Consider the following 17,001-nt stretch of genomic DNA (forward strand, 5'->3'; position numbering starts at 1 on the left):
CGGGACGCGGGAGTGTCTCTTGTCAACCAGAAGAATTCCAGTAATTGTTATCTGCAGTGCACCAGGACAGGACCAGGGTGGGACGGGGGTTGTTTCTAATGTATATCATATGTTACCTGCAGTGCACCAGGACAGGACCAGGGCGGGACGGGGGGGGGGGGGGGGGGCGGGGTGCTATAATACTCAGTAGCTGTTACCTGCAGTGCACCAGGACAGGGCCAGGGCGGGACGGGGGAGTGTCTCTTGTCAGCCAGAAAAATTCCACTAAATCCAGCACTTTAGGTACTCCGTGGTCAGGCCATGACGTGAAGTGGTAATGGTCAAACGTCTTGCACTTCTTAGACTGATAAATAGTAAAACAAACATTTACCACATATACAATAGATCTACAATGGATCAACTCTCGTACACTACTAACCCTGGTCGGGCTGATGGTGTTGTCTTGCACTTGCCAGCGCAGGCAGTCCCTAAAACCTCTTTTCTGTACTAGACAGAAGAACCGGCATGACTTGGCACCTGCGCCCATGACAGACGTGCGCCAAAACAGCTTGCTCTGAATGTGAACGTTAAGCCCTATGACCTGACCTGACCTAAGGTATCAATAAATTGCTGTCTATGATGAAACATCTCACGTGACTTTACCAAAAACCCAGAAGAAAGTACATAAAGTACACTACCCACTTTCTGACGCGAGTGTGAAGTCTTTATAATGTTATATGCAATGGACGAACAATATGTTTTCTGGGAATAATAAATCGCATGTGAGATGTCACATTATCAAAAACACAGCATAAAAAAAAAAAAACTGTAGGTACTCAACATAAGCAATGAGGGTAGAGTGGAGGTTTTGTTAAAGTTGGATATTGCACACAAGAACAAAACATAGATACAAATGAAGACTATCGTAATATCGTGTATGACTTCAGATGATCGAATAAATATAAAGGTGAAGAGAGTTAAAGAATTTTGTTAGAAAATGTCATGTATGACTACATATTGGGTGCAGTCTATTTCTGGCCTTTGTATTATCGCTGTTTTCAGTGACTGTATCACAATTTCTGAGCCTTTCCCTTAACTCTGCACTATGCAGTGATAAGGTCTTCATTATAATAGATCTTACTGTTTTGTCATTCAGATCAATAGGAACAAATTATGAAAAGCATTTCTCGCATTCATTTTCATTATTTTGGCGGTCTTCATCTGCCCTATAGATGAAACACTAGATAGAGTGGAAGCAACTACTACTTTGCCAACTGCCCATTCGATTTGTGCAGAGATATGGCCTTGATCATGGAAAACGGTTTTGTTGTTCAGATTTACCTTCGTTTGTGTGATCTGTATCTTTCTGATGATGTAGTCTGCTCGTTCAGTGACGTCCTTCACCACCACCTCAACATATCCAACTTCCATCGACCCCGAATCCCTCCAATAAGGCACACACTTATGCTAAAGTACAAATGAAAGTAAGTTATCTCTAAATATTTAATAACGCAATGTGTCAATTCACAGGATTCGAACTTACTGCATATACATGGTATTTGACAGACCGTGACCTTAATCACTCAGCCAACCAGGTCTTCCACAAAAATAGAAGCCGAATTAACCATAGTTAACAACGTGTGCTGGCAGATGCTTGGTTAAAAACTAATGTAAGAGTTTGTATTAATAAACGGCAATTTTTAAATTGCAACGGGGCTAATGACACACTATGGGACAAATAGTTTCAAGGTAATTCTCCAACACATATGATTAATCAGGAATATAACAGATAGTATCTTGGCCTGTCGTACATAAGAGTACAATGATGGTACAAATTAAGACTAGTGATGTTGTAATGATCGATTATACTCGAAACGTTGAGCTGTACTGTTGTGATGATCAATGATCGAAACCTATAATTGATTTTCATGGAAAATCTTAACTGCAATTGTGTTGGAATTACTAAAAACATGCCATTATTTGTGCTATCTTGTCCATTAACAAATTGTAAAAAGGCCAGATATGTTTATTAATACCGCTTATACATGTCCATGAGGAGTATGGACAGTATTATATATTACTTACATCCTGATTTTCTGGACTAAACATCAAATACGAACCTTCCCAGCCTCCACTAGGTTTGTCAACATGATTATTTGTACACAGTCCTGCTCCCAGATCATTCTCCAGAAATCTGGTAAAGTCACGCTATTTGGAGCTGGAATATAGAATGAATATCCAAATAACATGGGTTTTTTTTTAGACTTTTATCTAAATCAACCAATAGCTAAAATCTACCAACAGGCAGCAAGTACCCGCAATTTGCACTGATAAGACAGAACCTACCACAACATTTGATAAACAAATGGACAGCAATATATTTCTAAATACAAACCTGAATGTCATTAATCACATTTAAACTTGTGATTCTGCACAAGGCAGAGTCAAAAGGATATTTTGGCAAGGTTGTGAATGCTCCAAGGCGCTTCGTCTATAAGAGGACTGCCACTCATCAGGAAGACAAAACACAAAAATCTCAGTATTTGTAAATTACAGTTTCTGTTAGAAGTGTTTCAGTGTGGTATTTTAAATAGTTTGACTTCAGCAAAGATAATATGTGTTATTCATGTCTTCATACCTTGAGCTGCGATGAAATAATTTGGCTTCTCATATGCCTGAAAAAGTACAATTAACAATTTAACTTAAAGAATCAACATTAATATATATTCTATTGATAAATGATAACTGAGTTTAAAGATATTAAATCTAGGCATGTGGTATGTATGTCATCAATGTATGTAAGCTAGCACGGGTATATTTTAAGCAGCACATAATTTAATGTATTATTTATAAATAATGCCTAAATTAAGCTACTAGATATCGTTGGTGAGAACTGCCAGGTTTTGTACCCAGCCAATAGACGGTGGGCCCACTACCTAGGGATTTTTCAAAATGAGTATATCTTTGAAGCCTATCCATAGACATATTCAAATCAGCTTGTCTGCAGGCAATATGTTGGTGGGTGTGCCTGTAGGGCACGTTTGAGTGTAGGCACCCTATTTATTTTTAACAGGACACATTTCTGATCAAGGTGAATGTTTCACATAATTTTCAAAAATATTTTCAAATAATTCTGGACTATATCACTGCTTTTACTTTAAAGCCGGGTTACTGGTGAATGTATTCCGCCAAAAAATAAAACATTTTTGGCATCTGACTAAGTGTAGTGAGTCAATGAATTTGAAATGTCCTGAGTATTACAAACATAGTATATGAAAAAAATGCATGGCAATGTTGAAGTTAACATGCATACATATTTCGAACAGGTTTAAGACCAAATTATGGATGCTATTCATGCTAAATTACATGTTCATAACAACAAACCACAAAGCAATGCAATATATGTGGTATGGATATAGTACCGAGGGTATACTCACCAGCAAAAGTTAAACAGTTCCCAATATACGTTATTCTCTATGTACATGTGTATATATACATACTGTACCTAAAACATTGTGATCCTTTTATTATTGTATTGTATTTAATATCTGAGGGCAGGTTACTTAAATATGGTGCAGTACATGCTGTCTAAACCATTTACATGGATATTTTGAATATTTTTACATTACACACAAGTCTTACAAACATAAAAAAATGAATGTACATACCTTTCTAGGCAAGTCTGCATTACATATGCAATGTATCTATCTCACAACAGTTCATCTTACAATAGCTAGGGTTTTTTCTGTTGCTTTTTGTAATATTTTAGAATTGCAGTTCTATTTATATTATGCTTAACTTATGTTTTGGTGTATATAATTGATATCTACATAGAATATTGTCATCAGGCAAATATCTAGCACTATAAAAATGTAACTTTCATTCCCAATTCTCAATCATTGTATGTGACCCAAATATGATATATGTGAAGTTTACAATTTTCTATTTCTACATCCTTTCTTTTATTCTATAAAGTAGATGTTAATAACAATTACAAAACAATATAATATGAGGTATGAATAATTATATACTTCTCAAAATAAGTTACTAGTAAGCAATGTATTAATATCTATGTATATACACATACTTAGGATTGCCTGAAGCTTTTATTATTAAAAAAACAAATAGACCTTGCTTTTTTTTTTAACATATTAAAGCTTCATTATTCAAATGTGGTTCAGTATATGCAGTTTATATACAATGTTCACACATTTATGTCTCTCTGTTCTTAGTACCAGCCAATTATAAGTACCTTTCCTCGGCATGTGTGTTAAAACATTTACAATTCATCTATCTCACAGAAGCTTGTACTATTTTTAAAAACATATTTATATTTAACTTGTGCTTAATTTATGCTTAGGTTTATATAATTGACATCAGATACAGTCATCAGGCATATCTAGCACTTGACTTTCTTTCCTATTTCTGTCTTATCATCTGACTCAAATATAATGTCTATTATGTTCACAATATCTGTAATTTTTTATTTTTCCTCTGGGCCTTTGCTCTTATTCCTCTCTCAATATGTCAACAGCTCTTGCATTATCAGATCACAAACCATCCAATTCAGCTTCGGTATTTCTTTGGACATTTCTCAGCCATTTCTATGTGGTTGAGGAATACCCTGGACTTTGTGATATGACTAATATGAGACCATGGCAATGTGCTTTCTTCCAATTTGCACTATTGGTAGAGCATATTTTCAGGGAATATCTACTGGATGGAAGGTTCGTAGCATAATAACAGTATTTGTGGTTTGGCACTAAATTTCTCATGTGAAAGGGGTTCTTCCAAGCCACACATGATCAAGAAATCCCTACAAAGGTCTTAAGAGACTGGAAGACCTTTTAAATTAAAAAAACGAAAACTCTGCCCTCATCTTCTTGGGAAGAGGGTTCTATTTGTGAGACAAAGTATATGTTTCAAATGCAAACCATGTCTGGCGGTGTTGTAAAGTACACAAGAAGATGCAGAAACAAAGATTATACTTCAATGTCTGTACATTGCTGCCAGTTCACCATCTCAGATACAAAAAAAATTATACACTCAACTTGGCAACAAGAGGCATCATATAGATGTGCACAGCATCATTAAGGATGCAGGGAAGACACCAACTAGCAATTTCAGCTGTGCTTGCCATTACTAGATATGATACCAACAGTGATTTTATGCAGAATGGAAAACTGGAGGTTTTGAATATTCTCAAGCAACACCAAGACTTCCTGGAAATGTTGTTAGCTCATGAAGTTCAGCAAACATTGATGTTCATATATTTAAGAAGCAGATCATTTCATATACCTTCTCTATGGGCGTGCAGGTGTGAATAACATACAAAAACATCATGACTTGAGAAATATCTGGAAATGTTTGTTGCCAAACCAAGGATGATAATATTGAACTACAGTAGAGTGTAAATCAGCCTTCTCCACTCTACTCTACATGTATGTATTCACTGAGAATGCTCTGACAATGCACATAAAGAGAATAAATTGCCAAGTTGGCATTTGGTATCAGTCATGCCAGGCAGTCCAGGCTCTTCCTCAACCAAATTGTCATATGGTTGAGAAATTTTAGAAGGAACACTAGAGATGAAATAGTGATATTATACTATGAGCGCTGATGGACATACTGATGGATGAACTAGAGCAGAGTCTGGAGAAGGAGAATACCAGAAACTGTGAACATGACAGACATATTTCAATTGCATGAAAATGCAAAGGAATATGAAAGGAAGTCAAAACTTTCCTAGACAATATTTGATGTAGAAACTAATTATATACACCTGAACATAAGTTAAGCACAATGTAAATATAAAGGCAAACCTAAAAATATTACAAACACAGACTAGTATAAAATGAACTTTTGTGAGATAGATGACTTGTACATGTAATGCAACAGAAATTATGGTACGTACACAACACTGATGCTTTAAATTTTTAACACTGGTGTTTAGTAAAGAGGGACATATTCATAATATTGATGCACATACATGTATACTCAACAACATTAATTAAGGGCTAGTAAACTTTCTTATATTATAATATAATTTTTTGTTACTGTCATATTATTTTAGCATGTTTTGTTCATATATATGGCTTCTATACATTGTTTCAGTAAACTTTTACTGTTTATACACGCAAAAAACACTGGGTATTTCACATACTTATGCAAAATATTGAAATGAGCAAGGCAAGTATTTGTTACACATTTGTTCAGAATGTTTTTTGTTATTGTGTGCCCTCAAAATTGTTATTTAAGTCATTAAGTTCAAGAACATGCCACAATGCTGACAACTTTCAGCGGAAGAAGTATTTTCCCCCATATTTAAAGAAAGATGCTAAAACATCTACTGGACCTTAATTAATTTTGTTGAGTATAGTATAGGCAGATATACTGAACCATATTTGAATAATGCTGCCTCAATATATTAAATACAGTGCATTTTTTAATAGTAAAAGGTTCAAGCAGCCCAAAATATGTGTAAATATAGAAAATAATGCATTTCAGGCATTACTTAACTTTTGCCGATGAGTATATCATTATTCATACCACATATTGCATTGTTATTTGGTTTGTTACTATTAACATCTAGTATAGGATGAATATCATTCATTTTGGCCTTATATCTGTTAAAAATGTATATGGATGACAACTTTATCACTATATTTAATTTTTCAATATAGTGTTTTGGGGACACAAAATGTGTCCCCCCATTCAAATGGCGATATTTTTTTAATCCACCAACATTTGTGCTGCAGACAAGCAGATATTAAATTCATATATAATGAGGTATTTAAAAATCCTAGTCTCCAAAAATCCCGGGGGGGGGGGGGGGGGGGGGGGGGGAGAGAGGGTTTCGGTATCTGGCCCATGGACTAAAACTGCCAGCAAAGGAATCTGTCTCCATCTATATCATCGGCCTGATGGCAACAGTGAGGGCTATTACACAAATTCCAGAGACGGTTGAACAATTGACCATGAAGATATTCAACCTTCTTCCTGTTGGATACAAGAAAATTGACATCGTTGCTAATACATACAGAAGCAAGTCAATCAAGAAGACAGTATATCATTAAATACCCAAATACGAAAGTCATTTCCTTTCAAACGGCTCGGACAAAGAAAGAATGGTTGCTCTGATCATGCAGGTTTGGGAAGATAATCATTCTCGATTAGTGGGTGATCAAACTATTTACTTCTCTAAGACTGGCAAATGTTACCTGGTTACAAATGAAGCTACGCCAGCTGTTGAGATCCTTTCTTCTGGTCATGGAAAAGCAGATACAAAAATATCCTTTCATGTTTAACATGCACTCGCAACCATTTCTGGTCCCATCATTATCCGATCACCATCTGGAGACACTGACATACCAATTATTCTACTGACACTGTTTAATGATGCTAAATATGGCATATACCTGGATTATGGACATGGCAAAAGCAGAACGATATATAATATATCCAGTTGTGAACTGCCTGTTCGTGTCAAGAAGGCTTTGATTGGACTACACTCATTCACAGGAAATGATTATGTGTCTGCATTTTTTTCGAAAAGGAGAGATGTGCTTCACTCTCTGACAAAATGATACCAAGTATATTGTATCTTTTGTTGAGCTTGGAAGTGACTGGAATGTGGATGACAGAATACTGGGCATATTGAAAGACTATGTTTGCAAGTCATATGGTAGAAAGTGCACCGAGAGTGTCAACACATGACATCAAATATTCTGGGAAAAATACAACAAAGACCGACGAATAGTTGACCGGTCTCTGCTACCACCGTGCAAGGAGAGCTTGGCCTTACACACCCAGAGAGCTAACTATGTGTGCCGCATATGGAAATTATCGTCTGCTGCAAAAATCGATACTACAAACCCAACGTTGTATGGTTGCACAGACGACATTCCCGGATGACATTATGTCACTTCTCTGTTATGATGATGCTGCAGGATACAAAAGAATCACAAGATGATATATTGGTCTACTCGGATGATGATGAATATATCTGAATCAACATCCTGAGCCATAAGTGATTTAACGAAAACTGAACTGAGTATCAAATGCCAAGTTTTGTCACTGAAACATTTGCAGCTAAAATTATACATATTTTTTCAGGTCGCTGAAACAGAACCGTTTAAGGACCTATGTTAGTCCCTTTGTGACACCTTTCTGGGATGATATATGGGGACTCACCTCTAATCCTATACGTTAATGGGTTGGGTTTTTTTATGTAATTTAGCACCCTCCCAAAATTATTATTTCTAACCACCCCCGCACCCTCCCTCCACCCCAAATCTGAAATTGTGTAATCTTCTCTGGTTTTGAAAGCTATATACCTGCACGTGTATCTGTGACCCCTTTTGCAAATTTTTTGCTTTGCTTTTAATGAAAATATATGGCTGCATACTTCACAGTGTCCAAATAACCCAATTCTGAGATGAGGGGTATACTTTAGTTTTCGATGTTAATAGATTTCTAATTATATCATTCGAAATGTGAATTTTTTTCCAAAATAATGCCAAAGCATTGAGGGTAGAGTTTTCTTTTCGAGTGTATTCGTACATAAACCATGCATTGTTGATTAAATAGTTATATCCATTGGAACGCTATTGTATCCAGCTATCCAATGGTATGGAGGTTATTAACATAACTTATTTGGAGATGGAGTAAATGCCTATAAACCTTTACATTGATAGCGAAAAACAAAGTTGTAAAATAGGCCAGGTAACATCAAAGAAAGGGGTCAAGCTAGTATTTTGCCCTAGAGTTTGTGCGATCAACAGGCATATTATACTACAGAAAGGTGTTTGCTACACAAAAATACTAGACCCATAAATTCCTCTTTCAGGTGACACCCCCTCCATCTACACTTAGACTATACTGAATAATCATGATATTACAACTTGACAAAATAACTATATGTTGTACTAGACAGAGTTCGATACATATTTCAGTACAACCATAACACAGGCAACATCACGGTGACATTATTATTAATTCTTACATCCACGTAACTCGCGTTGATGTAGTCAGAATGCGGAGTGTTTGGCAGCGCTGATAGTTTCACACGATTGTTGTCATCTGGAATAAACAGTAACAATGAAACAGCTAACACAATGTCATGAACAAAGTGAAAGAATAAAATAATTTCATTGGCTGTGTTTGGTATATACAGAGAGAGAGAGAAAGAGAGAGAGAGAGAGAGAGAGAGAGAGAGAGAGAGAGAGAGAGAGAGAGAGAGAGAGAGAGAGAGAGAGAGAGAGAGAGAGAGAGAGAGAGAGAGAGAGAGAGACAGACAGACAGACAGACAGACAGACAGACAGACAGACAGACACACAGACAGACACACAGAGAGACAGAGCGTGAGAGAGAGATTCAGAAGGCAAGTTTGATTAATATATGTCAGGTTATTAGTGATGAAAGTTGGAAGCAAAATAGAAAACTGTCATTTAAATATGTTTACATCAGTAACTAAAACGCTAATAACAAATGAAGAGTTCAGATACAAAAACAGATAAATCCATTTGAGTAATGTTCTGCAAAAGAGGGGTTTTATTATGTTATCTATGTAACAATGTGCGATCTTAATTTGAAATAATTAAAGTAAATAAAGGAAGGACAGTTTTAACGATGCACTCAACACATTTTCTTTACGGTTATAGGGTGTCGGACAAAGTAAATAAAGGACAGAATTTAAAAAATCAGAATATAACACCTTGAACTGAGTAATAATAGTAGAACTTGTTTTTTTATACAATGGCGTGTATCGCATTTTGTGCCTGAACTCTTCAAAGATTAACTCAACTTACATTTATGATTACAAGTATATAAGCATACGAGGCAGGGGCAAAACCTCAAATTGGAGCAAAAATTATAGAGCTATTCGGGCAAAATGTGTCATGTATTGTCATCATTCTACCCTCAAAATTAGTTATAACCCATTGCAAACTGTGTAACGATTCATCTGCAACCCTATATAGCTGTTTGACTGCAATGCTGATATGAATAAATCTTGTTATCCAAATTCGGGAATTTTCGTTTAATTCGGGGGAAAATGGAAGCCCGTACGCCTATATACAAATATATATACTTCAGTACCTATGATGCTAAATTCAAATATTAACGCTGATTACAAGTATGAACGCACATGGGTAGTAACCAGCGTATCTGTTCTTGCACCTGTTTTCTGGTATCTGGGAATCATTGTATGGATGACTGAACCCACTTGGAAGTTTCTGAAATCAAAGTAATATTCATGCAATAGTTTAAGTATAATTTTTTTTTATATTGACAGTAGCTACTGGGAAATTCCTTATTAGCACAGTTGGTATTTCTTACATTTGGTGCTGACGTAGGGACTGGGTGCGTTCTGAACACAAGAATACGATTATAACCCTGTCAGTATCCATAGCAGTTCAGCTGGCCATAGCCCATAGCTCTCTACGTCAGCTCAAATATTTTATTTTAGAATGGGCCCTTGAAATGTTAAACAAAGACAATTAAAACATATTCGAGCAAACCACAACACCATTCTGTATTTTGCCACACAACGAGAGACATACTACTGGTACATTCAAGACCTCAAAGAGCATATGACATTTTATTACTTTTCTACTTTCCTGTAGGAATAGCCTAAATGACAGCTGTGAGGTTTCTCTCTCTCTCTCTCTCTCTCTCTCTCTCTCTCTCTCTCTCTCTCTCTCTCTCTCTCTCTCTCTCTCTCTCTCTCTCTCTCTCTCTCTCTCTCTCTCTGTGTGTGTGTGTCTGTGTATTGTCAGTCTGTCTCTCACTTTCCTTCCCTCCCTCGAGGATTCAAATAGCCATGTTAGACATGAAATGTCTTAATGTTCAAATGTGCTAAAGTTTCAATAAATATTATTTTCCTTTCAATTCTCTTTTTTATAAACTAAATAATCAGATACATAGTAATCTCCCAAGATAAAGAGAAATGTGGATATCTTACAAGATATTCTGCATGAAATCCTCCAGGTTGTTCTCTGATGCTTTCTATGATACCTCGAAGTTCTGTGACGTCAAAACCTTCTTCTGGTAGAATGAAGGAAGGAGCTGCTGGTTGGACATCATTGTAGTACGTGTTAGGATCCTGGATGTCCTCCTCATCTTCGTCAGGCTGTTGTACTTCTGACTCCTCTTGATCAACCACTAATCTTACTTCACCAGTGTTTACGGCTGTTATTTCATCACTGGCGAAAGTTTCATTTACCTCAAACCTTTTGGCAGAATTTGTTGAGGATAGTTCGACATTAACGTAGGTAGAGACGTCAGGTGCATGGTGTGTTCTTTCTGTAAATTATTTTGAGGTGCTCAAATATATTATCGGGGTCAAACCTAGATAACATAACTGGGGCAGATGGGGGAATAAATAAATCCAGACACAGTACTATCATTGATTGCATGGGGAGGCACTCATATTGGGGACCAACCACATTGGCTATGAATCATGTTTTGAGGTGAAGGGAAAATATGTAACATGGTGAGGAAAAAAGAGGTGTCGGTGAGGTGAGGTGATTGCTCCCATGGTCCAATCTAGTTACACCAGTGCATACTATAGACTAATCTAACTAACAACAAATTCACTTTAAAAACGACACTTTATTATTTGGATTAGAACAATGGACCACATGCTCTTCCGCTAGTTAAGGCTGTGATTGCTTAATGTTTCACTGAACATTTTCTCAATTTATTTTTCAATAAAAGACCAAACAACAAAATTAACAGAACACCGATGAAAATAAAGAACAGTCGATGACATTATACCTTTTGTCGATGGTTTATTTTCTGGTACGATTGGTTCACCAGCTGTGGTATCGTCTTTTGCCTGTTTCCTTCTCCTAAATAACATAATAATCTCAAAAAAGGTAAGTTTTAGACATTGGACTAAACAAAACTGTATTTACTCTCCTGGGGGTAAAGAGGTAACGATATCCAGTGAATCTTTAACAAACTGTATTCCAACGAATATTTGTTTTACAACTGGGACATAGTGATAATTCCACAATTCAACACTTTTGCTAATGTGTTTCTTAGCAAAAGAAAACAATATGGATGAAGTACCAACTAAAACATGTGTTCTCAAAGGAAAAGGAAAACACAACGGGCTTATCTCTATTATAATGTCAACTGTGTCACTCTTGTTTGTTTCGGTGGGTTGGACTGTGTTTTGTTTTGGGGATGTTGTTGTTTGTTTTGTTTTTTGTTGTTGTTTGGTGTGGGGTTTTTTTTTTTTTTTTTTTTTTTTTTTTTTTTTTTGGGGGTCTGTTTAAATGAACGAATGGATGATTAACGATACACTGGCACAAAAATACAAAATTGGGTGTCACAAAAGGTAAGTATATAAAAATACCAATGCGTTTATTAAACACAAAACTAAAATAAAACCCTACACATGTAATAATATTAACGCAGAAGGTCAAAATCTAAAGAAATCCAGCATTCTATCTTAATCATTGCCATTATAAAAATCACTAGATGGGGACATCACTGACAAAATGACAAAATGCACTTCAAAATGAAATTAAAATATATCCTTTGAAGAACATTTTCTTCAACGCAGCATATTCACAACTGCACCACCCACTGGCTGCACTGAACTTTTATACGTCAACTTTTATATGTCAAAATTACCAAATGTTTGACATCCAATAGCCGATGATTAATTAATGAATGCAATGTGCTCTAGTGGTGTCGATAAATAAAACAAAATGTTTAACTTTTATACAAGCTACTCCCAGGGCACTATAGATTGGAAATACTTTGAACTGACATCTGAAAAAGGATTTACCTAAGAAATACAAAGACGATGACGGCCACGACAACGACAACCACAGCGGTACCGATGACCCCACCGATAATTGGTCCTGGATTTTCATTAGGTGCAGCAGTTTGTGCAATACCTGCAATAACACAAATTCGGATGTGCCTCAATATAGTGTTATATATCATTATTGTTGGTATCTTATCCATTATGAAAAGAACGAGTAAATTTTATTAATATATTATGTGATCAGATACTTAAAGAAAAAAAAACATATTGACAAACTTGGTTTTACAAGTTTTAACTACAGTCATTTTAATCATGATTAAGTTAGAACGTTGCTTAAAACTTTTTAACAATAAATGCTGTAACATATATATTACGAATTACTGTATAAACAGCGGTCGCGGTACAGGATGTCTCCCACTTTTTTTCAATTGTTGTGTCAAGAGCCTGGGAATGCCATATTTGAACATACGGAACTCAAAATGCCCCCATACCTCCTAACACATGGTCACGCCCTCTAGGTCCTCAAATGTGAATCACCCAAGCCATTACATTGACAGTGGCTGCCACTTACGAATACACTCTGCGGGCCCTAATAAATTAGCAAATTATTAATAATATGCAATAATATTATATACACGAAACACTATTATATAAAAAACCATTACGTTTAGTATAATATAACCCCAACAATTATGTTCCGAGTACTGTAGTAACTCACCTAGAACATGACTCTATGTACTTACTGAGCGTGCAGTCATCTCCTTGCCAACCAGCTTCACATAGTCCATTACATAAACCAGTCACGTGATCACATGATTCATTATTAGCTTTACAGTGTCTGGCACTGCACGACGAATTGCATTCTGGGCCATACTGTCCAACATCACACTCTGTGAAATTATATAAAGATTTAAATAATGCTTGACACGGGGAATAATGGATGAAAATAAAGAAATCATATATTTGCAATGTTTGTTTGATGTGCCTTGATGGTATACCATATCTACAGTAGTATGTCTCGCGTGAAGGCATGTATTTATGTATGTATGTATGTATGTATGTATGTATGTATGTATGTCAGTATATATCTATCTATCTATCTATCTATCTATCTATCTATCTATTCATATGTCCGTCCATCTGTCTATATATCTATTTATCGGGAGGACAAGATATTATATACAATGTACAGTTTATTTTAATTAATACACCTCTTTAGTCACAATATTATTTTCTAAATCTTTTATTTCAAAAATGTAAAATAATCCTGCCAAATATATTTGACGTTCGTAAATATGTTTTTTGCTACAAAATGAACACATCCCCATTGTAATTCGTTCATACCTGTACAGTCGGTTCCTCTGTAGTTGTTCTCACACTCTCCTCCACACGATCCGTCGACGTGATTACAGCTGGCTGATGTATTCTGACAATGTCTCTTGTTACATTTAAATACACAACCAGGACCATACGAACTCTCGTCACATTCTAAACAAAATGATATAAAATATATAAATTTAAAAATTGCACCTCAAATTTGTTTACATTTACCAGAATTGTTTTTATTTTAACCACAATATTTACCATCAATATCCAAATAGCATTGGAAAGATACTTGGGTAACCGCTGGCAATGAATTTACTTCGAATGATCGATAGACTATGTTTACTAGTTTATTGTCAGGAAAATAGATCTTTCCCTGACATAATAAAATTGGAATCATGATATATAAAGCACTAAATGGTGTTTCCAGAGAATATATTACATCTCTTCTAACAAAAATATCTGAAACCTGTTGTTATAATCTAAGATGCACTGGCAATTACAAACTTCAATGACCAAGGCCTCACAGTGAACTATATAAACAGTCATTCAGTTACTCAGGTGTACAGGTATGAAATACAATCCTCCTTGATATTAGTCACCACACGTCAGTTGCGAACTTCAAACACAACCTGAAACAATATCTTTAAAAAGTCTACTTGGCTGAATAGTTGAGGGTTTTTTGTTTCTTTGGGGTTTTTCAATTTATATATGTTTAGTGTGTCTAATCTTAATATTACACAAGTAACAGGTCTCTTAAATAAGAGGTTTAAAATGTATTATTATTAGTAGTATTTTGTTTATACTTTCTAGTTTTAGAATTATTTTATGTGTATCTCCAGTCAAATCGTTTGCATGCATTTATTCCAGTAGTATAGTCCTAAATATAAGGGGGGGGGGGGGGGGGGGGGGGGTGTCACCGGTGTTTCAATGTATTGCTGAGAGCCTGGTGGAAGATTAGCTTGTGTTAAACCTGTCACCCTCAATAAATGAAGTTATTATTATTATTATTATTTAAAAAAGAAAGGCAAATTAAAGGGACAGACCCTAGTTTTTAAACACTAAGGCATGTTTCACTATTAGAGCCGTTTATAATCACTGAAATCAAACATTTCTTATATTTTATTGTTTAGATGGTCAATTTCCGCAGAATCTGAGTGTTTCTGGTCATCCTGGTGTTTCTAATACCACAAAATGCATTTTTCATATTTTGAAAAACGCACTTGCGTCTGAGAAGTAACGATTATGGAGTCGCGTTTTAGTCTATTTTAAGGCTATATTAAAGTCACTGACTATTGTTTCACACTGTTCTATCCAAATTTGTTACACATTTGTAAATTAACCACACGTGGTGTCCAATGTTATGGTTTAAAACTAGGGTCTAGGTGGAAAATATTCTGTAGTGTTTAAAACCTATGGTTTGTCCCTTTAATTTTGCTTCATTTGCGACTAACAGTTTGGGCATCTGAGGTATTAATGAGACGAATTGTGTAGAAACATTTTCATCTGACTTTAATGGACATTTTGACCTCAGTATTGTCAATAACATCGAGAGCTACACGTATGATGCTATGATCAGCAGGTTCATCGGCCAACCATGGACCATGATGCAACACGGTTAACAATAAATGTCTTCAAAACGATTTGTGAGATATTTGGATTAGGTGGTCAACTAAAATTAGTAATAGTTCCAAAGGGTCCACTTACTCGCAGTGCAGTTTTCATTCGTCCATCCTGGCTGACAGCCATCTTGACAAACACCATCTTGAACATCACAGCTTGAGTTGTCCCCCTTGCAGTGCCGTTCAGTACAACTGAACAAACAGTTAGGTCCAAACGTATTGTGTCGACATTCTGTAGATATAGAAGTTGTGATACCATCATTTGTAATGAACGTTTAATTATAGTGGTAAGTGAAATATTGAAATTCTGTGCTGTGGTTTACATGTTGCTTTTTTATGTTTAAAAATACTTTAAAAACTGCGTGTGTAACGCGTTGGTGTAGAATATGACATCTCAAATGATTCAACACTGCAATAACGTATGTGGCAATAGATTACACACCCTCGATACAATAAACAATAGAGGATAATAAACGACTTACCAGTTAGTATTATCACAAGTTTTAGCGAGCGACAATTGTTAATTATTAGTGATATAAAACAGTCGTCCTATAATTATATAATGTAATAAACATTGCATGACACATACTAGTGATACAATCTGGTAACTCCCAGCCGTTCAAGCAGCCGCTGACACATGTTCCATTAAATGTGTCACACGTCGAGTTTCCAGAACATTCTCTCTTCTCACAGGACATGGTACAGTTGTAACCGTATCTTCCAGATAGACACACTGAAATCACGAAAGAATGGAAAGGGATTTGATTAACGACATATTTATGTAATTTAGAGTTATGGTCTTGTAATGAATGTTTTTACACAGTTTTTGATTTAAAAAATACAACCAAAGACATTGCTGCATACACAATATCCTGTGTTTTAAAATAACACAAAGTATTTTTAATTGTTTTACATTATGTTCTATATGAATATAATATACCTTTTTTGGACATAATATATCTACTGTATATAAATGTATAATGTATTATTTGATATACAAATCATTCAATGACATTTTTGCTAATTATTTAGTGTTTATATTAAAACTGCATTTAGACAATGCGTAAATACGATGTTAAAGTTCAAACCAAAAACTCCAAATGTTTTCTTTTAACGAAATTATGTTTGGTGCAATTCATATTCTGTTAGTACGAGTCTACTGTAAGTATCATAATGTGTATAATATGTTGAATACTTAACTGTTTAGTACCTATATTGTATTATATGCATATTACCAGTACAATTTACATAATATTGTGATACGTAGAAAACATTTCGGTAATATAATATACT

General features: G+C 35.4%; 1 protein-coding gene across 1 annotated transcript in view; it reads right to left on the reverse strand.

The window, feature by feature from the left end:
* Positions 1–193: 193 nt before the first annotated feature.
* The window catches only part of LOC121387154 (receptor-type tyrosine-protein phosphatase mu-like), a 67,285-nt gene continuing 50,477 nt past the window's right edge, over positions 194–17,001 (reverse strand). Inside the window, exons 11-18 of the mRNA XM_041518180.1 lie at positions 11,758–11,831; positions 10,943–11,283; positions 10,127–10,214; positions 8,984–9,060; positions 2,618–2,654; positions 2,100–2,197; positions 1,321–1,446; positions 194–343 (exon numbers count right to left, since the gene is read on the reverse strand). Of these exons, the coding sequence (XP_041374114.1) occupies positions 194–343; positions 1,321–1,446; positions 2,100–2,197; positions 2,618–2,654; positions 8,984–9,060; positions 10,127–10,214; positions 10,943–11,283; positions 11,758–11,831 (991 nt within the window). The remainder of the gene's footprint in view (positions 344–1,320; positions 1,447–2,099; positions 2,198–2,617; positions 2,655–8,983; positions 9,061–10,126; positions 10,215–10,942; positions 11,284–11,757; positions 11,832–17,001) is intronic.

The sequence above is a fragment of the Gigantopelta aegis genome, chromosome 13 (genome assembly GCF_016097555.1).
Source record: "Gigantopelta aegis isolate Gae_Host chromosome 13, Gae_host_genome, whole genome shotgun sequence".
In the NCBI taxonomy this organism is placed as follows: domain Eukaryota; kingdom Metazoa; phylum Mollusca; class Gastropoda; order Neomphalida; family Peltospiridae; genus Gigantopelta; species Gigantopelta aegis.